The sequence below is a fragment of the Oncorhynchus keta genome, chromosome 25 (assembly GCF_023373465.1).
Source record: "Oncorhynchus keta strain PuntledgeMale-10-30-2019 chromosome 25, Oket_V2, whole genome shotgun sequence".
In the NCBI taxonomy this organism is placed as follows: domain Eukaryota; kingdom Metazoa; phylum Chordata; class Actinopteri; order Salmoniformes; family Salmonidae; genus Oncorhynchus; species Oncorhynchus keta.
In genome coordinates, this window is record NC_068445.1 from 28,382,207 (window position 1) to 28,407,834 (window position 25,628).

At 42.7% G+C, this 25,628-nt stretch overlaps 1 protein-coding gene across 4 annotated transcripts; it reads right to left on the minus strand.

Annotated features, from left to right (window-relative positions):
- Positions 1–768: 768 nt before the first annotated feature.
- On the minus strand, positions 769–23,974 carry LOC118358491 (condensin complex subunit 2-like). Of its 4 annotated transcripts, none has more exons than XM_035736386.2 (18): positions 23,838–23,974; positions 21,948–22,134; positions 21,750–21,840; positions 20,222–20,314; positions 19,812–19,929; positions 19,502–19,641; positions 15,990–16,179; positions 13,699–13,781; positions 13,252–13,454; positions 9,967–10,112; positions 9,599–9,705; positions 6,411–6,530; positions 5,620–5,724; positions 5,294–5,437; positions 4,959–5,069; positions 2,161–2,237; positions 1,813–1,888; positions 769–1,311 (listed from the first exon to the last, which is right to left on the minus strand). In XM_035736386.2, the coding sequence occupies exons 2-18, from the start codon at positions 22,127–22,129 to the stop codon at positions 1,252–1,254; spliced, it is 2,046 nt and encodes a 681-aa protein (XP_035592279.1). In that variant the 5' UTR covers positions 22,130–22,134; positions 23,838–23,974; the 3' UTR covers positions 769–1,251. The 4 variants fall into 4 exon arrangements, with proteins under 4 accessions (XP_035592279.1, XP_035592276.1, XP_035592278.1 ...); XM_035736383.2 differs by having other exon boundaries at positions 2,161–2,240; positions 19,502–19,644; XM_035736385.2 differs by lacking the exon at positions 23,838–23,974 and having other exon boundaries at positions 2,161–2,240.
- Between the last annotated feature and the right edge of the window lie 1,654 nt (positions 23,975–25,628).

A 25,628-nucleotide genomic window follows, 5' to 3' on the forward strand; every position in this document is an offset into this window, starting at 1 on the left:
TTTCCGACTTGGAATTCAGAGTTAGATGACTATTAAACTACTTTTTCCCAGTCGGAACAGAGTTAACTGTTGTCTTGAATGCCCTGAGTCAGGGATTTCCTAGTCGTTTTGAACACAGAATAATGTCCCAGTGATAAAGATGGATCTTGTCTAAAAGGACTGATCTCACATGCTGACAGATACTACATATCTGATGCAGTTCAGTCTCAGACATGCCTTTAGGTCGACAGTATTGTGTGGTTGCTTGTAGGTAGTTTGCTGTAAGCTTTTGATGCCAAAATACAGTAGGCCTATATTATATATAATGCTGGGAGTGGACCTCTGGAAAAAAATTATCTGCTTTACATTCCAAATGTAGTGTGTCATTCAAGATAGGGAGGGGTGAGAGTGAGGCAGTGTAACAACATACAATACATTCTCAGACAAGTCAGGCTGTATTAAGATGCAAACCTCCCTCTACAGCCACCAGATCAATAAGTGAGTGACTCCACCCATCCCAGCAGCTCCTGTTCTACCACTCATGCTGATGCGGTATCAACCAGCCCGCACACAGTTAACCTTGACCAACTGTTTTGGCCTGCATCTGTATCCCAAATGGGACCCATTCCCTTAGCGCTCTGGTAAAAATGAGAGCAGTTTGGGACATTTGTTACAAGGCTGCAGGGAGTACACTCCAATGACGCCAGTTGAATGTATAAGAAGGTAGAGCATAAATAGCCATGACCTAAAAATAGCTACCTTGTAGTTAGCTTGTACCGGATTCCTGTGTAATGTAGAAAAACAAACTTTTATTTATTTTTGGTATGTACACATTACAGTCTTGAGGGAGGCATTTATATGATTTACCAGTGGAGCCTCCTGAGGAGAGGACGACTCATAATAAATGGCTGGAATGGAATGGTGTCAAGCACATGGTTTTCATGCGTTTGATACCATTCCAGACATTATTATGAGCCGTCCTCCCCTCAGCAGCCTCCAGTTATTTACACACAATAGATGTAGAACAAAAAAAGGACAGGTTCTACTGAATGTACAGGTAAATATGTTAACACTTCAGCTAATAAACAGATGAGTCATTTTTAAAAAGGGACACTTACTATACATTTCCTAGAAATAACATTTCACCTAAACGTGATGGCGCCTTTGACACAAATGGCCGGGAATTCATCATATACATAGAAAAAGGGAGAATAAGCAGTTTGAGGAGAAAAGGAAACAAGTCTCTGTTTAAATCCCATTGTTTAGCCCTTTTCATTGACCTTGCTTGATGAGGATATCTGACATGTCGTCCACCTTCACGAGCTCCAAATTCTTTTGAAAGAAAACAGACAATGAATGACAAGAACTTGAGTGGCGTGGTTAACTCTTCATTCACACTCAACTACCAAGTGGAAGATTCATAGAGTTTATATTTAACACAAACAAAATAAATTGTGCAGATTAAAAGGGTTTGAACCCTTCCAGACACCCACTCAATTAATAAAAGCTCTAAATGTATTGAGTTAATAATGTAGATATTTATTTTATTTGACCTTTATTTTACTAGGCAAGATCAGTTAAGAACAAATTCTTATTTTCAATGACGGTCTAGGAACAGTGGGTTAACTGCCTGTTCAGGGGCAGAACGACAGATTTGTACCTTGTCAGCTCGGGGGTTTGAACTTTCAACCTTCCGGTTACTAGTCCAACGCTCTAACCACTAGGCTACCCTGCCGCCCCATATACCACTACATGCCAACATAATAGCCATGTCGAGAACCAACTTATTTTAGTAATGACATGGTGCAATAGGTCAGAGAAGTAGCTACTCACCTTCTCATTGGCCAGGTGCAGCAGGGCGACAAACACCAGGGGCACAGACAGGTTCTGAGCCATGGTGGGAGGCAGGCTGAAGTGACAGGAGAACAAGACATGGCTTTTATTACATTATTTATCAGCACGTATGTCCCATCCACATCCCTTTTAGCAAATGAATGTTTGGACCATCACCATCCAAAGTCCCTCAGTTGGCAGTAATGTCTAAATAAATGACGCATGTCTATCTCGCTACTAGTTTAATGAAAAGAAGAAGCAAAACAACTAGAATTCTCTTCAATGGCAGCTGAGAAAACACTATAGCCTTTTAAGAATGGGCCCAGTGGTGATACTAAGGTTTGGTACCTTTGAATCAGGGTCTTTGTGGTCTGACTGAAGACTTTCTCCCCAGACACCTCTGAAGTCTCAGCATTCTCCACCTCCTGCTGAGAACAAAACATAACACTGTCAACCACAAGGATGCAGTCCTGGGTTCAAATACGATTTGAAATCATTTAAAATTTAATTTGTGGTAAATTTAGCTTCGCTGTTGGAATGGAACCAATCGAAAAGTGCAAACCTTGCAGACCTGGGACTCCTGGCAGACCTAAGCAAACGCTCAAAGTATTTGAAAGATTTTGAATACTATTTGAACCCAGGGAAGATTCTCAATGGCGAAAGGTGCATAAAGATGGAGGAATTCAGATTAAGTTATTGTTTTAGCAATACCCACAGTTTAAAAAAACTACGGCACACGACATGGTTCAATGTGCCAATAAATCTGTACAATCTACTTTTTCGCTTTTTAAAATGGTCTTGGATCAAGAATCGGGATCAAGTTTACTGTGCTAATGCAGATACAATACAAGAGTAAATGGGGAGCACTGTATAACACAGTGAAAGTAGGCATTTGTAGTAAGTACAGTGGGGCACAAAAGTATTTAGTCAGCCACCAATTGTGCAAGTTTTCCCACTTACAAAGATGAGGCCTGTACATTTTCATCATAGGTACACTTCAACTAGGACAGACAAAATGAGAAAAAGAAAACCAGAAAATCACATTGTAGGATTTTTAATGAATTTATTTGCAAATTATGGTGGAAAATAAGTATTTGGTCAATAACAAAAGTTTATGTCAATACTTTGTTATATACCCTTTTTTGGCAATGACAGAGGTCAAATGTTTTCTGTAAGTCTTCACAAGGTTCACACACTGTTGCTGGTATTTTGGCCCATTCCTCCATGCAGATCTCCTCTAGAGCAGTGATGTTTTGGGGCTGTTGCTGAGCAACACGGACTTTCAACTCCCTCCAAAGATTTTCTATGGGGTTGAGATCTGGAGACTGGCTAGGCCACTCCAGGACCTTGAAATGCTTCTTATGAAGCCACTCCTTCGTTGCCTGGGATCATTGTCATGCTGAAAGACGCAGCCACGTTTCATCTTCAATGCCCTTGCTGATGGAAGGAGATTTTCACTCAAAATCTCATGATACATGGCCCCATTCATTCTTTCCTTTACACGGATCAGTCGTCCTGGTCCCTTTGCAGAAAAACAGCCCCAAAAGCATGATGTTTCCACCCCCATGCTTCACAGTAGGTATGGTGTTCTTTGGATGAAACTCAGCATTCTTTGTCCTCCAAACACGACGAGTTGAATTTTTACCAAAAGGTTCTATTTTGGTTTCATCTGACCATATGACATTCTCCCAATCTTCTTCTGGATCATCCAAATGCTCTCTAGCAAACTTCAGACAGGCCTGGACATGTACTGGCTTAAGCAGGGGCACACGTCTGGCACTGCAGGATTTGAGTCCCTGCGGCGTAGTGTGTTACTGATGGTAGGCTTTGTTACTTTGGTCCCAGCTCTCTGCAAGTCATTCTCTAAGTCCCCCCGTGTGGTTCTGGCATTTTTGCTCAACGTTCTTGTGATCATTTTGACCCCACGGGGTGAGATCTTGCGTGGAGCCCCAGATCGAGGGAGATGATCAGTGGTCTTGTATGTCTTCCATTTCCTAATAATTGCTCCCACAGTTGATTTCTTCAAACCAAGCTGCTTACCTATTGCAGATTCAGTCTTCCCAGCCTGGTGCAGGTCTACAATTTTGTTTCTGGTGTCCTTTGACAGCTCTTTGGTCTTGGCCATAGTGGAGTTTGGAGTGTGACTGTTTGAGGTTGTGGACAGGTGTCTTTTATACTGATAACAAGTTCAAACAGGTGCCATTAATACAGGCAACGAGTAGAGGACAGAGGAGCCTCTTAAAGAAGAAGTTACAGGTCTGTGAGTGCCAGAAATCTTGCTTGTTTGTAGGTGACCAAATACTTATTTTCCACTATAATTTGCAAATAAATTCATTAAAAATCCTACAATGTGATTGTCTGGATTTTTTCCCTCATTTTGTCTGTCATAGTTGAAGTGTACCTATGATGAAAATTACAGGCCTCTCTCATCTTTTGAAGTGGGAGAACTTGCACAATTGGTGGCTGACTAAATACTTTTTTTGCCCCACTGTACCTTGGGGGGGGGGGGTCGCCATCTTTATGCATGTCAGCTATTGGGCAAGTCTGTCCACTCCTCCATGACCTGGAAACTCCATGGTCAAGGAGTGGGTCAAATTGTTAGTAGGCGAACAGAGGAGTGCTTACCTAATATAATAATATATTACCTCCTTGATTAACTACTTCAGCAGAGGATGCACAAGAGTATCCTTTCAGCTTCTATCACGGAAGTGTTTTAAAATCTGCCACACCCCCATTGAATCAGCTGTTCTCATATGAGAAAAGCATGCACACATTTAAAAACTATATGCTACTCATCCCTTTATCTATAAAATGTCTTTCACATCTAGCCACATTTGATTTTATCACAACACATTTATTTTGGCATTCCACCCCTGTATACGCAATTTGCCGGATGAAACGTGATTGGAGGAGTCTCACTTCATACAAGAACATTTGTTTCTTCTCCTTGACTACCTTTGACCTTTTTCAAGAGCAGGTGAGGAGAGGACAGAAGTGATAGGAGTAGAGCAAAACCTATTGATATTCTACCCAGGTCTGCAAGGAAGAGGCACGGAGGAAAAAAAACAACATATTAGCCAACCATAGAAGTCAGTCAATGAGACCTCGGAGGGGAAAGAGAGGCATGAAAACACTTTAAAATTGACCGTGGCTGTTTTTTCCAGACTGTCAGTCAGAAGATTCCACATGATGTTCTTGAGCCTCTTCATGTCCATCTTCTTGGCTGTTTTGGCATAGTTTATCTCAATCTTGTTCACCTGAAATGAAAGGCAAAGCTGGGCTTTAACAACATTTCAAACATGATGCTGCCATTTCAGAGCATTTATACCCTGAAGGGGGCACTGGGTCCCAGTGTCGGGGCAGGCCAGGGCAGAAGTTGGCTGTGTCGTTGGCATTGTTGCAGTCTTTAATCCTTTCTACACACATTTTAGAGCATGACACTTGCTGAACACTGGCTCCCCATAACCATTCCCCTTCCCACCCGGTGTGGTTCTGGCACCAGGTTGTCCTCCCCATAGGTGGACACGTCTTCATGGTCTTGTGAGGAGGCGAGGTTACTGTCTGCGGAAGGCTGGGTGTCATCTGCACCTCTACTGAAACCTTCACCATCATCACTGTCCCCACCCTATAGAGAGGACGAGAAAGAGATTAGCCAAATAATTACAAAACCAGCTACTAACAAAATAGGGCTGAAGCTATAGAATTAGTGGGGGTAATGATACACTGGAAAGTTCGATATCTCTGTAGTGGTCTTATTGACACATAATGGAAACTGTATAAGACTGACACAGGAGTTACAATACAGACCTGCAGGCCAGGGCAGAAGTTGGCTGTGTCGTTGGCGTTGTTGTAGTCGTAGTCTCCGATGCCTTCCAGCTCTCCAGACAACCTCTTCTGGCCTGCTTTACACAACTGACATGGAGCGCACACACACACGTTTACTGACATGGAGCGCACACACACACACACGTTTACTGACATGGAGCACACACACGCTTACTGACATGGAGCACACACACGTTTACTGACATGGAGCACACACACGCACACGTTTACTGACATGGAGCACACACACGCACACGTTTACTGACATGGAGCACACACACGCACACGTTTACTGACATGGAGCACACACACGTTTACTGACATGGAGCACACACACGCACACGTTTACTGACATGGAGCACACACACGCACACGTTTACTGACATGGAGCACACACACGCACACTGACATGGAGCACACACACACACACTGACATGGAGCACACACACTGACATGGAGCACACACACACACACACACACACACACACGCACACGTTTACTGACATGGAGCACACACACACACACACACACACACACACACACACACGTGGCATCACAATCTTCACTTTATCAGTTGCACCAGCATATCAGTTCCATTCAACTACGGTTATGAAGCCTGACTGTATCTGGTGGCGGCCGCACATTGTTTTAGCACACCACTGTCCCCTGGTATCACCATGGAGACGCAGGACAGGGTCAACTAGTGTGTGTTACATTCATGTCACCCAAAATGTGTTTATTCCATGCTGGTTGTTGTGTACAGAAGGTCTTACTGTGCTGGCAGGTTTGAGGCTGAGTTGGGACAGGGTCTTAAGGGGGAACTGGAAGTCTGCAGCTAGAGTGGTTTTCTTGTTGCTGGTACTGAGGGCGGACTTGATGATAGTGGTAGCAGCCTGGGAGAACACATTAAGCAGAGGTGAGAGAAAGGTTTGAATCAATGTGTGAGTGGTGAGGAAACTCGTATAGCCACTAAAACCACATTTCCTCAGGTGCAGAAATTGCATAGCTCTCTTATACATAGGCAGGGATTGTCAAGACACTTGACCCCTGTATTAGGGATCAAAAGTGATTTACAGAAGTGACTACCACTGTTTTGTCATCGGCAAACTTAATGATGGTATTGGGGTCATGCCTGGCAGTGCAGCCATGAGTGAACAGGCAGTACAGTAGGGGACAGAGCACACACCCCCGAGGGCCCTGTGTTGAGGATCAGTGTGTTGGATGTGTTGTTACCTACCCTTACCACCTGGGGGCAGCCCGTCAGGAAGTCCAGGATCCAGTTGCAGAGGGAGGTGTTTTGTCCCAGGGTCGTTAGCTTATTGATGAGCTTTGAGGGCACTATGGTGTTGAACGCTGAGCTGTAGTCAATGAATAGGATTCTCACATAGGTGTTCCTTTTGTCCAGGTGGGAAAGGGCAGTGTGGAGTGCAATAGAGATTGCATCATCTGTGGATCTGTCAGGGCGGTATGCAAATTGGAGTGGGCCTAGGGTTTCTGGGATAATGGTGTTGATATGAGCCATGACCAGCCTTTCAAAGCACTTCATGGCTACAGACCTGAGTGCTACGGGTCGGTAGTCATTTAGGCAGGTTACCTTAGGGTTCTTGAGCACAGGGACTATGGTGGTCTGCTTAAAACATGTTGGTATTACAGACTCGGACAGGAAGAGGTTGAAAATGTCAGTTAAGACACCTGCCAGTTGGTCAGCGTATGCTCGCAGTGCATGTCCTGGTAATCAGTCTGTGAATGTTGATCTTAAGGACCCACCCCTTTTTTTCAATTTTCACCTAAAAAGACATACTCAAATCTAACTGCCTGTAGCTCAGGCCCTGAAGCAAGGATATGCATATTCTTGGTACCATTTGAAAGGAAACACTTTGAAGTTTGTGGAAATGTGAAAGGAATGTAGGAGAATAACACACTAGATTTGGTAAAAGATAATACAAAGAAAAAAAACAAGTGTTCTTTTGTACCATCATCTTTGAAATCCATAATGTATTATTCCAGCCTAGGTGCAATTAAGATATTGGCCACTAGATGGTAGCAATGTATGTGCAACATTTTAGACAGATCCAATGAACCATTGCATTTATGTTCAAAATGTTGTATCAAGACAGCTCAAATGTGCCTAATTTGTTTATTAATAACTTTTCATGTTCAAAATTGTGCACCTCTCCTCACTCTTTCACTGTAATAGCTACTGTAAATTGGACAGTGCAGTTAGCTTAAATTCTTGTTAATCTTCCTGACTATCAGATATCTAAATTATGTTCTGGGAAATTTTATTGTACTTAGAACCTCATGCTAATCGAATTAGCCTGTGTCAGCTCAACCATCCCATGGAAGGGACACTGATCCCAAATAAGTTTTAAAGGTCTTACTCACATCGGCTGCGGTGAGCATGATCAGTCTTCCGGAACAGCTGGTGCTCTCATGCATGTTTCAGTGTTATTTGCCTCAAAGCGAGCATAGAAGTACTTTAGCTCATCTGGTAGGCTCATGTCACTGGGCAGATCTCGGCTGTGTTTCTTTGTAGTCTGTAATGGTTTGCAAGCCCTGTCACATCCGACGAACATCAGAGCCGACGAACATCCATTGATGCTTTGATGGTTCGTCGGTGGGCATAGCGGGATTTCTTATAAGCTTCCGGGTTAGAATCATGCTCCTTGAAAGTGGCAGCTCTGGCCTTTAGCTCAGTGCGGATGTTGCCTGTAATCCATGGCTTCTGGTTGGGGTATGTACGTATGGTCACTGTGGGGACGACGTCATCGATGCACTTATTGATGAAGCCAATGACTGATGTTGTGTACTCCCCAATGCCATCGGAGAAATCCCGGAACATATTCCAGTCTGTGCTAGCGAAACAATCCTGTAGCTTAGCATTTGTTTCATCTGTCCACTTTTTTATTGATCTTGTCACAGGTGCTTCCTGCTTTATTTTTCCTTGCAAGCAGGAATCAGGAGGATAGAATTATGGTCAGATTTGCCAAATGGAGGACAAGCTTTGTATGCGGAGTAAAAGGTGGTTCAGAGTTTTTCCCCTCTGGTTGCACATTTAACATGCTGATAGAAATTTGGTAAAACTGATTTAAGTTTCCCTGCATTAAAGTCCCCGGCTACTAAGTGCACTGCCTCTGGGTGAGTGTTTTCCTGTTTGCTTATGGTGGAATACAGAACATTCAGTTATGTCTTAGTGCCAGCATCAGTCTGCGGTGGGATGTAGACAGCTATGAAAAATACAGCTGAAAAGTCTCTAGGTAGATAGAGTATCTCATGATAAGCTGTAGACCACACTACCTCATGTGAGCAAAACCTTGAGAATTCCTTAGATATTATTTACAAAAATACTCCGCCGCCCCTTGTCTTACCAGACGCCCCTGTTCTGTCCTGCCGATACAGTGTATAACCAGCCAGCTGTATGTTGATGTCATCATTCAGTTTTGAATGACCCGTTGAGAGTATAATCTTCCGCATAGTTCATCGATTTTATTTTCCAAAGATTGCACGTTTGCTAGCAGAATGGAAGGAAGTTGGGGTTTAGTCGATTGCCTACAAGTGCTCAGAAGGCAGCCCGCCCTCAAGCCCCGTCTTTGCCTTCTCTTCACGCAAATGACAGGGATCTGGGCCTGTTTCCGGGGAAACCGTATATATCATTCAATTTGGGCTTCTCGGGACTAGTTAAATGAAAAAAAAAAGGATTCTGCCAGTCAGTGTTGAGTAATCGCAGTTCTGATGCCCAGAAGTTATTTTTGTTCATAAGAGACGGAAGCAGCAACATTATGTACAAAATAAGTTCAAAATAAAGTTACAAACAAAGCAAAGAAACAAACAAAAAACACAATTGGTTTGGAATACGTAAAACGTCATCCTTGTTCTCCGGGCGCCATCTTATTTCCAGTTAATGCTCTTGGGTGCAGCTCAAACAATAATCAGAGAACTGGGGGGGTTACCAAGGGCTTACTCTAGTGGTGCAGAAGTGGGTTTCAAAGTTGACATGGTTGTTAAAGTCAATTTCAAAGGCATTTTTAGACTTCCTCTTGCGACCCTCCTTCTCAGGCATGTTGTCCTCTACACACACACACACACACACACACACACACACACACACACACACACACACACACACACACACACACACACACACACACACACACACACACACACACACACACACACACACACACACACACACACACACACACACACACACACACACACACACACACGAATGAACAGGTGATATTTAGTGGCCAATGCTGTTAAGGAATTCTCCCAAACACAGATAAACTACATATACAACATGAATTTGTCCTTACAACCACCACTCACTCTTGTGCAGAGGTTTGAAGCGCCAGTAGCCAGGACCTGCCCAGGTAGCCATGGTCCTAGGGCTGAAGTAGGAGTACTCTCTGGGCTGGTTGGACAGCTGCAGACACATGGTGGCTATGTCCCCCCCTCCAATGGGAATCACATCCCTGTGGACAGTCAACCACACCACAGAATGACATTAAAATATATGGCCAGCAGCATATCACCCTGCATCCCACTGCTGGCTTGCCTTTGAAGCTAAGGGTTGGTTCTGGTCGGTCCATAGATGTGAGACCAGATGCTGCTGGAAGTGGTGTTGGAGGGCCAGTAGGAGGCCCTCTTTCCTCTGATAAAAATAAATAAAAGACAATTCCCCTGTGCAGTGATTGGGGACATTACCCTGTGTATGGTACCATCATTCAGATAGGACGTTAAATGAGTGTCCTGACTGTGGTCACTAAAGATCCCATGGCATTTATTGTACGAGTAGGGGTATTAACCCCGGTGTCCTTGCTAAATTCCCAATCTGGCCCGCATACTATCATGGCCACCTAATTGTCTAATTGGCTCATCCATCTCCCCTGTAACTATTGCCCAAGATGGAAAAAAACATCAGTTTCATTTTTAAGCCTAGACTGGGAAAAATATGGATTTAATAAACACATCTTCAGTTAATCCAATTACTTTTGCTAGGATAAGTAACTCATTCTAAAGCCTGCCTGGACCTAAGATAAGGAGGTCATTAGTAGAGCTTTTTCTGTTGAGTCAAATTGTTTCCCTTCATTCATCCAGACATCTAAACTGGATATTTAAAGGGTTTGGGTGTGTTACCGTCATAACAGTTTTGAAACACTCAGGACATCATGGTACACACAACAACAACAAAACAGAACAAGAGACAGAACAAGGTCAATTAAAACTACCGGACAGGTTTCCTTGTGGGATAACGTTCCTCATGAAACATCTCTGGGATCCTCTATGGCAAGTATTCCCAAACTGGGGTATGCATAATGCTGTCGGGTGTGTGTGTGTGTATATACAAAATATAAATTGGCTGTTTGAAAATGTGTACACACGCACATAAAAATCTTCACATTTTCAAAACAGCCAATTTATATTTTCGAAAGGGGCTATACATTTAGGTGAGGTTTTTCCCCCCTCGTTTAAGTAGCCTCATTTCACTGCCAAAAAAATCTAATGAAACCATCTAGGGTTCAGCGAAATAACAAACGTCAAATGTCAAATACAGGTAGCCTAGTCAGAAAATGTACATACAATCACATTAACCGTCACTCTTGCGCAGATATTTAGAAACAAAACATGCCAATTTGAAAAATACACCACAGGAGTTTGAGCGAAAATTAACATGACTTTCGAGTAGTAATACGTGTATAAAAGCAACAGATACCATTAAGAAGAAGGGGCTAGAAGCGTCTTATATGGTGAGCTACAGAGTGGCTAGGACAGGCAAGACCCATGCTATTGTGGAGGACTACATTCTTCCTGCTGCCGTGGATATGGCTGGGGCAATATTGGGGGAAAAGGCAAATAAAACTATACAGACAATGCCTTCATCCAACAACACTGTTTCATGACACATTAGTAACATGGATGGAGATGTTTTGAAACAATTACTGCTTCGGCATACAAGCCAGTGAATTCTAAGCGTTACAGCTAGATGAGTCAACAGACATGGCGGGCCTGGCACAGCTTCTGGCATATGTCCGTTACGTTGACGGGGGGTCAATTAAGGAAGACATCCTCTTCTGCAAACCAGGACAACAGGAGAGGATATTTTTAAAGTACTGGATAGCTTTGTGACATCAAATGGACTTGTGATCAAGATGTGTTGGCATCTGTACTGATGGCGCAAAAGCCATGACAGGGATACATAGTGGCGTGGTAACACGCGTGCAAGCAGTTGCTCCCGATGTCAGTTGGGTACACTGCAGTATCCACCGAGAGGCTCTTGCTGCCAAGGGAATGCCTGACAGCTTGAAATAACTTTTGGACACAACAGTGAAAATGAATGAAATGCAAGGCCCCTGAACTCTTGTGTATTTTCTGCATTATGCAATGATATGGGCAGCGACCATGTAACGCTTTTACAACATACAGAAGTGTGCTGGTTATCAAGGGGCAAAGTATTGTCCCGTTTAAAAAAAAATAAATAAATTGAGAGACGAGCTTAAAGTTCTCTTTACTGACCATAATTTTCACTTGTCTGACCACTTGCATGATGACCAGTTTCTCACAACTGGCCTATCTGGGTGATGTTTTTTCTTGCCTGAATGATCTGAATCTAGGATTACAGGGACTCTCTGTAACTATATTCAATGTGCAGGACAAAATTGAGGCTATGATTAAGAAGTTGGAGCTCTTCTCTGTCTGCATTAACAAGGACAACACACAGGTATTTCCATCATTGTATGATTTTTTTTGTGTGCAAATGAACTCAAGCTTACGGACAATGTCAAATAGCGAGGCACCTGAGTGAGCTGGGTGCGCAATTATGCAGGTACTTTCCCGAAATGGACGACACAAACAACTGGATTCATTATCCCTTTCATGCCCTGTCTCCAGTCCACTTACAGTTATCTGAACAAGAGCCTCATCGAAATTGCAGCAAGCTGAAAATTGATTTTAATCAATCATAAGCCACTGCAGATTTATGGATTGGGCTGCGCTCAGAGTATCCTGTCTTGGCAAATCGCGCGGTTAAGACACCGATGCCCTTTGCAATCACTCACTTGTGAGAGTGGATGCTCGGCCCTCACTAGCATGAAAAGTAAATACAGGCACAGACTGTGTGTGGAAAATAATTTAAGAGTGAGACTCTCTCCAATTCAACATTGCAGAGTTATGTGCTTCCTTTCAAGCACACCCTTCATTAACCCGTGGTGAGTTATTCACCATTTTTGATGAACAAATATGTATGTTTTTATATGCAAGATGGCTAAATAAAGAGCAAAATGATTGATTATTATTACATAATTATTTGTGCCCTGGTCCTATAAGAGCTCTTTGTCACTTCCCACGAGCCGGGTTGTGACCAAAACTCACACTCATTCTTATGTTTAATAAATGTATCGTATAGTGTGTGTGTGTGTGGTAGGCTTACAATGATGGCAAAAAACAACATTTGAGAATGTGCTGACCCTGATGCTACTGGAGGTTGAATGTTTGAAGGGGTACGGGACTATAAAGAGTTTGGGAACCACTGCTCTACAGGTATAAACAAGCAGAGTACCAACAAACACCCCCAGGTTGTTACCACCCTGTAACAAACACCCTCAGTACACTCACCTTCCTCTCCCCGGCCCTCCAGCATTACAGCCATCCTTGTGTTCCTTGGAGCCCTCTCCACCATAATCCCTCTGACCCTCCTCATAGTCTCCATCAAAATTATCCCCAAAATCCTGACACTCCTCCTCATCCGGCTCCGCCTCAGCGTTCCGGTCAAACACGTGATCCCCCTGCTTCATCTTCTCCAGCATCTGGGTCATGGTCTGTAATAGAAGAACGATTTATATAGGGCTATATGACTACTGCATCAAAACAATACCTCCAATCTGTATAATTTCCAAACTAAAATAAAGACGTGTGCTTCCCAAATGACACCATATTCCTTATACTGTGCACTATATTTGACCAGGGCCAATAGAGTCCTGGTCAAAAGTAGTGCACTATATAGGAAATAGGGTGCCATTTGGAATGGAAGCTGTGTATATTGCAAGTGTATGTTGCGCTCACCTGGTCAGGGTTCCAACTGGTGAAAGAGAAGTCTGCCAGGGAGGGGCAGATGGAGCTCTTCTCCTGGGTCTGCTGGAGACCACCTGTCCAATCACACAATCATTTCATGAATGATACCATTAAATCGGAATATGTAGGCCAAGTGTCAATAATTTACAGCATCGTTTCTTAATCCTGGTTCTGGGTGGGTGCACATTTTTGTTTTGTCCTCGCACTACATACCCGATTCCACTAACAGACTCATCATCATACCTTAGATTAGTAAAATCAGGAGTGTAGTGCTAGGGCAAAACAAAAATGTGAACCGTTTTGGGTCCCCAGGACCAGGATTGAGAAACACTGCCTTACAGCATCACTCAACAATCAACACAACCAGGCTTTGAGAAAATCTAGAGATTCTATGCCAGACTACAGCAAAAACAGCCCAGGGGTCATATGTATTCATGTGTCTCAGAGTAGGAGCAGTGCTTCATTTAATCTGGATTCTGCTGCAACAGGATCTGGCACTTCACCGTTTTGTTTCAGAACCTATTTGCCGGGATTCAGTACCTGTCGTGGCATGAAAAATGATTTTCACTGTTTTCGATGTAAAAATTAAAGTTGACTCCACCAGATTTATTCTGCCCCCTAACATATGTGATGTGAAAACATGCCTGATATTCTATGAATTGATTTGTGTGGGCCAGCCTGGGTTTTTGCGCAACATTGTAGCCTATATAGACCAACGCTGTGGTGAGAGAAAGAAACACGCCTGTATCTTGCACTACATTATTTATTTCCTTATAGAACCATAGCCACAAGAATTGTGCTGGAGGTGCCGTAGCACCCCTGATAAATGTCCATATATTTACCAAAGTTATGGAAGCATTGCCGTCCGTTCAGAAATAATTTAGCCACAGAGGATCAATAACTTTTTGTTTGTTTAATAGCCTAGCTGTGGATTGTGCGTACCCCAATCACAACTCAAGCCAAAAGACTGCGGAACAGTTCATCAAATGGCTATCCGGACTATTTACATTGACCATTTTATTTATTCATCTTAATTGTTTTGCACCGGCTCTATGCACACTCTCTAGACTCTACCCACACACGTTCACATGCATATTTATGCCACACACCCACACACGCTGCTGCTACTCTGTTTATTATATATCCTGATTGCCTAGTCACTTTTACCTCTACCCACATGTACATACTGTATTACATCAACTACCTCGTACCCCTGCACATTGGCACGGTACCGGTACTCCTTGTACATAGCCCTTTTGTTGTTACTATTTTCTTTTTATTTAGAACATACTTTTTCAGTTTTGCATTGCTGGGAATGGGCTTTTAAAGTAAGCATTTCACTGTAATGTCTACACCTGTTGTATTCGGCGCATGTGACCAATAAAATGTGATTTGATGCCTACAGTCGGGAACCAGCAGTAAATCTGTAGGTGAACAGCATGCAGCCAAAAACAGGCCTTTAGCAATCATTTCAAATACAATCTCAGGAAAACACAGGTTGGAAAGCAAATGGATCCTGCTGAAAAGACTAATATGTCTACCAAGTTATCAACTTCCAAATGGACCTATTGAGTGAACTTCATTGTTTTACAAAGTAAAACGAGAGAGATAAGCTTTTGGCACGAGCACATCAACCATCACTGGTGAGTGAGCTGCACATCATTGGGTGAGTCAGTGAAACTGGAAAGCTTTTTAAAGACTCATTTCCTTTTCATATTGTCATATTCATATTGTACAATACGTTTGTCTCCACACACCTAGGCCAAAGTTCATGATGGATTCAAGACAGGGCATTTTTATTGATTCTTAGTTTGTCAGTGTCAAAGTATCCAGAAATTCAGATAACTTGTTGGGTATTAAAAAAGATTCTGCTAAAGTCTCGAGTCATCTAAAATGATATAGAATTGCATGAAATTAGTTTATGCAAGACCAAATTTTCCTCGGATCCCAGGCTACAAAACTTCTACAAATCGCCTCTGCGCTATGCCAGTACGCAAAAGCGATAATGCATCCGATGCTTTATTATGTAGGTGAAAGCATTTTTTATACGCTCTGGTACCTCAGAGCCCCCCAGGTCACCCCTCTCTCAGGCTCACTTTGTTCAGGCACCTCCCAATTGACAAATTAAGCACTGAGTAGGAGTGCTGTTCTAGGATCAGAATCATATACATTGTGATCTAAATGGCAAAGCTGATCCTAAATCAGAACTTCTACTCTGGGGTACTTGCTACATATGTCCCGGGTCAAAAAGTGTGATGCTGACGTGACCCAGTCAGTGTTACCTGTGAAGGGCAGCGAAGGGACGTGCTGCAGAGGAGACTGGGAGCAGGAGTGAGTGGAGTGCAGCAAGGTCATGTGGGAGGGGAAGAGCAGCTCACAGCTACTGTCTTCACTGAACAGCACCGACAGGAATATGCCTGCTGTGCTGCTCTCATCGAAGGACGACGCCATGCGCTGGAACATGGGGTCGACCTGGAGTTGGAGGGGTGGGATGATAACGAGGAGAATATTGGTGAGTTTACCATGTGTGAGCTTTGTAGGAATTGTCGGATCCATACTCTCAGTAAATATCATAATAAGTCCTCTGGCTTTGTATTTATTATGGATCCCCATAAGCTGCTACCAATGCAGCAGCTACTCTTCCTGGGGTCTGGCAAAAGGCAGTTATACAATTTTAACAACATTACATTCATAACAGATTACACAAATCAAATTTCATTGGTCACATACACATGGTTAGCAGATGCGAGTGTAGCGAAATGCTTGTGCTTCTAGTTCCGACAGACTACTTGTTAGATATTCGTGCACTAACAATTAAACAACAACTAGCTAATACACACAAATCTAAAGGGATGGAATAAGAATATGTACATATAAATATATGGATGAGCGATGACCGAGCAGCATAGGCAAGAAGCAATAGATTGTATAAGATACAGTATATACACATGCGTTGACTTATGTAAGATAATGTAAACATTCAAGTGGCATTATTTAAAGTGACTAGTGATCCATTTGTTAAAGTGGCCAATGATTTGAGTCTATGTAGGCAGCAGCCACTGTGTGGCTGTTTAGCAGTCTGATGGCCTTGAGATAGCGGTTTTTCAGTCTCTCAGTCCCAGCTTTGATGCACCTATACTGACATCACCTTCTGGATGGTAGCGGGGTGAACAGGCAGTGGCTCGGGTTGTTGTTGTCCTTGATGACCCTCTAGAGAGCCTTGCAGTTAAGGGCGGTGCAGTTGCCGTACCAGGCGGGGTTACAGCCCGAAAGGATGCTCTCAATTGCCCATCATTAAAAGTTTGCCAGTGTTTTAGGTGACAAGCCAAATTTCTTCTGAGGTTGAAGATGCACTGTTGCGCCTTCTTCACCACACAGTGTGTGTGGGTGGACCATTTCAGTTAGTCTGTGATGTGAACACTGAGGAAATTAAAAACTTTCCACCTTCTCCACTGCTGTCCCGTCGATGTGGATAGAGAGGTGCTACCTCTGCTGTTTCCTGAAGTCCACGATCATCTCCTTTGTTTTGTTGACATTGAATGAGGTTGTTTTCCTGACACCACACTCCGAGTGCCCTTACCTCCTCCCTGTAGGCTGTCTCGCCGTTGTTGGTAATCAAGCCCACTGCTGTTGTGTCGTCTGCAAACTTGATGATTGAGTTGGAGGCATGCATGGTCACGCAGGTAAGGTGGAGGTGATCCTTGACTAGTCTCTCAAAGCACTTCATGATGACAGAAGTGAGTGCTACGATAGTCATTTAGTTCAATTATCTTTGCCTTCCTGGGTACAGGAATAATGGTGGACATCTTGAAGCATGTGGGGACAGCAGACTGGGATAGGGAGCGATTGAATATGTCCGTAAGAACACTAGCCAGCTGGTCTGCGTATGCGGCTAGGGATGCTGTCTGGGCCAGCAGCCCTGCGAGGGTTTACACGTTAAAATGTTTTACGTCAGCCACGGAGAAAGAGAGGCCCTTGGTAGCGGGCCGCGTCGGTGGTGCTGTATTATCCTCAACGCGGGGAAAGAAGGTGTTTCGTTTGTCTGGAAGCAAGACGTTGTCCGTGACGTAGCTGGTTTTCTTTTTGTAGTCCGTAACTGCCTGTAGACCCTGCCACATAAGTCTTGTGTCTGAGCTGTTGAATTGCGACTCCACTTTTTCCCTATAACAACATGTCGGTTGTTTGATTGCCTTGGAGGGAATAAATACACGGTTTATATTCAGCCATATTCCCAGTCATCTTTCAGACAGCAGCTCACAACACACCTAGTCTGTGCCCTCAGGCCCCTACTCCACTACCACATATCTACAACACTAAATCCATGTGTATGTGTGTGTATGTGTGTGTATAGTGTGTATGTTATTGTGTGTGTGTATAGTGCGTATGTTATGTGTGTGTGTATAGTGCGTATGTTATGTGTGTGTGTATAGTGTGTATGTTATGTGTGTGTATAGTGTGTATGTTATGTGTGTGTATGCATGTGTCTGTGTCTATGTTTGTGCTGCTTCACAGTCCCCGCTGTTCCATAAGGTGTATTTTTATCTCTTTTTTAAAATCTGATTCTACTGCTTGCATCAGTTACCTGATGTGGAATAGAGTTCCATGTAGCCATAGTCAGTTCTGGACTGGGACAGTGAAGAGACCTCTGGTGGCATGTCTTGTTGGGTATGCATGGGAGTCTGAGCTGTGTGCTAGTCATTTAAACAAACAGCTCGGTGCTTTCAACATGTCAATACCTCCCACAAATACAATTAGTGATCAAGTCAATCTCTCCTCCACTTTGAGCCAGGAGAGGTTCATGTTTGCTCTCTGTGTACATCCAAGGGCCAACCATGCTGCCCTGTTCTGAGCCAATTGCATTTTTTTTTTTAACTCCCTCTCCGTGGCTCCTGACCACACGACTGAACAGTGCGACAAAACTAGGGCCTGTAGGACCTGCCTTGTTGATAGCGTTGTTAAGGTAGAGCAGCTCTTTATTATGGACAGACTTCTCCCCATCTTAGCTACTGTTGTATCAATATGTGACAGTTTTACAATCCAGGGTTACTCCAAGCAGTTTAGTCACCTCAACGTGCTCATTTTCCAGTGGCATGTCGTTAGTAAAGATTGAAAAAAGTAAGGGGCCTAGACAGCTGCCTCTGGAATTCCTGATTCTACCTGGATTATGTTGGTGAGGCTTCTGTTGAAGAACACACTCCATGTTCTGTTAGCCAGGTAACTGTTTATCCACAATATTTCATTGGGTGCAAAGCCATAACACATAGGTTTTTCCAGTAGCAGACTATGATCAATAATGTCAAAAGCCCACTGAAGTCTAACAAAGCAGCCCCCACAATATTTATCATTAATTTCTCTCAGCCAATCATTTGTGTAAGTGGTGTGCTTGTTGAATGTCCTTTCCTATAAGTGCTGAAAGTCTGTTGTCAATTTGTTTACTGTAAAATAGCATTGTATCTGGTCAAACACTATTTTTTCCCAAAACTTTATTAAGGGTTGGTAAAGAGGCTGATTGGGTGGCTATTTGAGCCAGTCATTCCTCTATTCTTAGGTGGCGGAATTACTTTAGCTTCCCTCCAGGCCTGAGGGCATACACTTTCTAGTAATACAATAACAACAATTATTTCACCTATTCCACACTCACTTTACACAATTCAAAAGGCTTTCTGCACCAATTCCATTTATATTCAGAGTTTGGCTATGTGTCTCATGTCCAGGTGACTCCACATCAAACCTCACAGGCATAGCCTGGTCCTTTACCTCAGGCTATTCCCGGAGCAGGAAAACCATCACTTACCTCACACTTCCTCTCCGACTCAGAGCTGTCGATGTTGCTCAGGTTCTGCTCCACAGTCTTTTTGGGAGGCCTCTTCTTCTTCACCACCTGCTTGGCAGCCAGCTCTCCTGCAGCACCCTCCGCCATCTCTCCCCAAGCTCCTGCTCCATGCGCATAGGAAAAGGTCAGAGCCTGATTATCTTTTATTGACAACAATTATTATTATTATTATTTTTTTACAACAGAGCAAGTCACAGTATGGCACCATAGAATAGTTTGCCATTTGGGACACACAGACAGTGTATGGATGTTATAGTTAAGAGGCTCTCACCTTCCCCAGGCTTGGTCTCAGCACCCAGTCCTCCCAGTACTCTGTAGGCATCAGCATGGACAGCATCCACTCGGACTGCGTAAATCTTGGTGCTGGCGTCCAAGGTACCTGCTGCCACCTTGGCAATGAGAGAGAAAAACACATCATCTCATACAGCCAACAGACGCAAGGCCCATAAAGTGAAATGACCAGTCTGTCATCAATATACTCCATTCGTTTGGAATAAGCCTATTAAAACAAACAACGTATATCTTAAGTGGTTGCGCTACAAACTTATTTCTTCATTAGTAGATTACACTTGAATCTCCTCAATAGTAGTGGAATTCTGAAGAGAGTTTTGTGATGAGTAAATTTAAGATATAAGAAACAGAAACTACAATAAAAGGAATAATTAATGTATCAAGCCATACCTTGAAATTTGTGAGCTCAGAATCCTTCTGTTTGAGGATGTCAGCCATGTAGTCAATCAGGTGGAGACCAAAGGCATTTTTGGTGGTAATTTTCTACAAAAATAGGACAAGGCTTTGTGAATCTGAGACGCCAGTTTCCAATAACCTGCATGGCTGGAGATACAGTGCCTTCAGAAATTATTCACACCCCTTGACTTTCCCCCACATTTCGTTCTGTTATAGCCTGAATGTAAAATGGATTAAAATTGAGATTGTGTGTCACTGGCATGCCTACAGACAATACCACACAATGTCAAAGTGTTTTTATTTTTTGCAAATTAATAACAAAAATTACAGCTGAAATGTCTTGAGTCAATAAGTATTCAACCCCTTTGTTATGGCAAGCCCAATGAAGTTCAGGAGTAAGAATTTGCTTAACCAGTCACATAATAAGTTGCATGGACTGTGTGCAATAGTGTTTAACATGACTTTTGAACGACTACCTCAATCTCTGTACCCCACACATACAGATGACTGTACGGTCCTTCAACCAAGCAGTGAATTTCAACCAAAGACCAGGGAGTTTTTCCAATGCCTTGCAAAGAAGGGCATTTATTGGTAGATGGGTAAAAAATTTAATTAAAAGCAGACATTGAATATCCCTTTGAGCATGGTGAAGTTATTAATTACACTTTGGATGGTGTATCAATACACCCAATCACTACAAAGATACATAAGTCCTTCCTAACTCAGTTCCCGAAGAGGAAGGAAACCACTCAGGGATTTCAACATGAGGCCAAAAGTGACATTAAAACAGTTAGAGTTAAATGGCTGTGATAGGACAAAACTGAGGATAGATCAACAACATTGTAGTTACTCCGCAAACACTAACCTAATTGACAAAGTGAAAAGAAGGATACCTGCACAGAATAATATTCCTAAACATGCATCCTGTTTGCAACAAGGTACAACTGCAAAATATTTGGCAAAGAAAATAACTTTATGTCCTGAATATAAAGTGTTTTGTTTGGGACACATTGAACACAACATATCACTGAGGAGCACTCTTTTTTTCAAGGCTGTATCATGTTATGGGTATGCTTGTCATTGGCAAGGACTATGAAGCTTTTTAGGATAAAAAGAAACAGAAGAACTAAGCACAGGCAAAATCATAAAGGAACAGAGCTGAAAAATAATAATGTGCAAATGTTGTACAATCCAGGTTTAAATTCTTAGAGATTCTTCCAGAAAAAGACACAGCTAAAATTGCTTCCAAATGTGATTGTAACATGTACTGACACAGGGGTGTCATTAAAAAAAAACATGTTTCCACTTTGTCATTATGAGAGTGTGTAAATGGGTGAGAATTTTTTTTATGTTATTTATTTTGAATTCAGGCTGTAACAAAATGTGGAATAAGTCAAGGGGTATTAATACCTTCTGAAGGAAACGCATGATGCCATAAGCGATGACTCGGAGCAAGAACATATTCTGCCCCTCTTAGAAGAGTGCCTTTTAACGGCAGTATATGCATGCACATGCTGCTTACATTTTCAGTGGAGAGCTTGATGCAGGTGGAGTAATGCTCTGAGATCTGTGCATTTGACAGTTTGGGCACAGCAGCAGGGGTCCCCTTGGTGCTGAACACAAACACAATGATTGTCTCTTACAAAGGTCTAAATCAACAGAATACCTGTCAAGATGTAGTACTAAAGGAGATTACTGGCAGAGAGAGGGCTTGTCCTACCTATGAGAGGTAGATTCATTAAATGAGGAGTCAGCAGCAGCTTGCAGGCCAATGACCCGGGATCTGCGCCTCTGACGCCGCTCTAGCTCATCATCGTTTCCCTCGAATGATGCGAAGAGCTGGGTGCTGCTCGCGACAGGAGAGGCACCCCTGGGCTTCAGGGATGAGGACGATGAGCTCATCGTGACTGCCAGTGGGGAGAGGGGGACACAGATGCACATTAAGTTCTTTATTCCTCTCTGCTTCCTAAAGTTACATTTATTCAAATGAGTTATACTGTCGGTAGCTAACAGTAAAGTTAGCTGTTGGATATTTGATCATAGGAGCATAGCTAACGTTACCAAAGCAAAGGCGGCTTGATTTTTTTCAAAGCAATCCTAAATTAACACAACGTTTTTGTTATTGGCCACCTGTAAACAAAGTAATTTTAGTTGGCACTTGGGCTGGCAAAGCTAAACCTAGCTAGCCTAAATACAGGAAGGTATCGTTTGATTGTTGGTAGCTGTGATACTAACGTTACCTAGTTAGCCAACTTTTTAGCTAGCTAAAAACACAACTGGATTAGATAACTTGCTACTCTAGTTAACTATATCTGATATCAATAAACTAGTTAAGTTAGCTAAAGTTGGGAGGGTATGATTTGTGTAACGTTCCAACAGGAATCCGTTCCAAAAACTTCGTAAATAACAAGGATGCCAACAACAAACGCCCACCCAACCTTCACTAACTTTAGCTAACTTAACTAGTTTATTGATATCAGGATCTTTCTTTCTCTCTCTCTCGGCGGACCTGAGCCCTAGGACCATGCCTCAGGACTACCTGGCATGATGACTTCTTGCTGTCCCCAGTCCACCTGGCCGTGCTGCTGCTCCAGTTTCAACTGTTCTGCCTGTGATTATTATTATTTGACCATGCTGGTCATTTATGAACATCTTGGCCATGTTCTGTTATAATCTCCACCCGGCACAGCCAGAAGAGCCAGAAGAGGACTGGCCACTCCTCATAGCCTGGTTCCTCTCTAGGTTTCTTCCTAGGTTTTGGCCTTTCTAGGGAGTTTTTCCTAGCCACCGTGCTTCTACACCTGCATTGCTTGCTATTTCAAATCAAATCAAATTTATTTATATAGCCCTTCGTACATCAGCTGATATCTCAAAGTGCTGTACAGAAACCCAGCCTAAAACCCCAAACAGCAAACAATGCAGGTGTAAAAGCACGGTGGCTAGGAAAAACTCCCTAGAAAGGCCAAAACCTAGGAAGAAACCTAGAGAGGAACCGGGCTATGTGGGGTGGCCAGTCCTCTTCTGGCTGTGCCGGGTAGAGATTATAACAGAACATGACCAAGATGTTCAAATGTTCATAAATGACCAGCATGGTCGAATAATAATAAGGCAGAACAGTTGAAACTGGAGCAGCAGCACAGTCAGGTGGACTGGGGACAGCAAGGAGCCTTCATGTCAGGTAGTCCTGGGGCACGGTCCTAGGGCTCAGTTCAGTTGAAACTGGAGCAGGAGCATGGCCAGGTGGACTGGGGACAGCAAGGAGTCCTCATGTCAGGTAGTCCTGGGACATGGTCCTAGGGCTTAGGTCCTCCGAGAGAGAGAAAGAAAGAGAGAAGGAGAGAATTAGAGAACGCACACTTAGATTCACACAGGACACCGAATAGGACAGGAGAAGTACTCCAGATAATATTTGGGATAATATTTGGGGTTTTAGGCTGGGTTTCTGTACAGCACTTTGAGATATCAGCTGATGTATGAAGGGCTATATAAAGTAATTTGATTTGAATTAAAGGTTAACTAAAATGTGCTAATTTACCATCCCCAGATTTTGTTTATGCTAGCTAACGAGTATGAAAACAAAAGCTGTAAATAGATTGAATTCGTACATTACCTCGATTATTTCCAAAGCTTCTGGAAGAGTGAACTGTTTCCTTATATGTAGCTACATTAAAATGAAAACAAAACGTATTTTGCTTTGTATGAATGCACTTTTGTTCCTGATCAGATTTGAAAATGTGCGCCGAAGGGTTTACGTAATGACAGTGGGCGTTACCATGTTGAATCGACACTCGACTCCGCCCCATTGAGATAGCTCCGCCCATACCACATTTTGTGTTTAGACACCCGATTAGCCACCAATCACCCCATTAAAAGGTGGAAACATTTTCTCTGGTGTTTTGTCTCCAGAGTGGGTGACCCACCTGCGGTGCAGAGTCCTCTCTCTAATTAAAATATTTGACCAAGTTGTGTCCCAAATGGCACCAAATTCCAGAGCATATTCACCCTTTAAACAGAAGAGATAAGGTCTTTCAAATCAAAATAAAATTGTATTGGTCACATACACGTGATTAGCAGATGTTATTGCGGTGTAGCGAAATGCTTATGTGATTGTGACACGTCTGTTTATATTTGGCTTGGCTAGCTAGCTATCTTGCTCATTGTGATTTGAATGATGCAGCAACACCAGATAAAGAGCATCTGCTTTTTGGCCCCCTTCCCCAGTTTCTCGAGGGAAGTGGACTGCGTTGAGGAGATGCAGAGGCTTGCTTCGGCTCTTCTGGACCGCTGCTGATGTGTACTACCACTTTCTCTCTCCTCTCAATATAGTACCTTTCTCAACTGCTTATCATCTAAAGCTGTGCAAGATCATCGCCCAAGAACTGCCATATTCCTACATTTGTTTTTTTTGTTTATTTTATTTTTGAAGCGACTTTGAGATTCTACTTGTAAAGAAAGCGCTATATTTAAATAAATGTATTACTTATTTTTAAATAATTTAGAAAAGATCGATTCAGAAAAGATCGATTTAGAAAAGATAAAGGCCCCTGGTTTAGGCCAGAACCTTATCATTGTAATTGAATTTAGGTTTGCATATTGAAATATTACCCTATTTCCGTCATAAAAAACATTGGTGACCTATGAAAGAATTGCTAGACTTATTCAAACATTTTCAAATACAGTACTGATGATTTATCCATAAATGACACTAGATGGCAGTAAATAGGTCTAGAAGAGAACAGAATCATTGCATTGGGTAGGTTTGTGGCCTTTCCAATACAAGTATTTTATAGTTCTTTATCAAACGGTGATCAGGACTATGTATTATGATGTAGTAATAGTTAGTGAAATTGTGTGCACAGATATTTGGTTTTAACATTTCACCCCTTATGAATAAACACACAGTCATTGCACATGTGTACTCTTTCAACAAACCCTATTTCCTATCAATGGGTCTCACCATATGTAGTCTATTTGTCTATTCCATTTTATCTATGCTACTCTAGTGCCAATTATCTCTCCATCAGCATATAATCTCTCTATGTTGTTTTTCTCAGCCAAAGCCTACCTATTCCTGGAATACCTGCATTGAGGAAGCATTAACGCCTTCATTGTTTACTCCCACATTCAGTCTAAATGCCCTGGCTTGCACTACTCCCTTCCCTCCGTCCTCCTGGAGAGATGTGATGTATAATCTGGCTAATGCATCTGCAGAGAAGTGCCCCAATGATATATGGTTATGGTCTATAGAGGAAACTGGAAAATAAACACACACACACCATGAGTATAAAGCGGATAGAGTGCCTGGGAGGATGGGAGAAAAAGAGGCCATTTATCTTTCCAACGGATATTTGAATCCACCACCATTCTTATTATTGCGTGTTGATGTTCTTTGAGAGTTCAT

Coding starts and splice junctions, on each gene's coding strand:
- LOC118358491 (XM_035736383.2), bottom strand. CDS start 22,129: ATGAGCTCATCGTCCTCATCCCTGAAGCCCAGGGGTGCCTCTCCTGTC. Junction 21,841..21,947: donor AATGAATCTACCTCTCATAG/GTAGGACAAGCC, acceptor GTTTGTGTTCAG/CACCAAGGGGACCCCTGCTG. Junction 1,889..2,160: donor ACAAAGACCCTGATTCAAAG/GTACCAAACCTT, acceptor CTGTCACTTCAG/CCTGCCTCCCACCATGGCTC.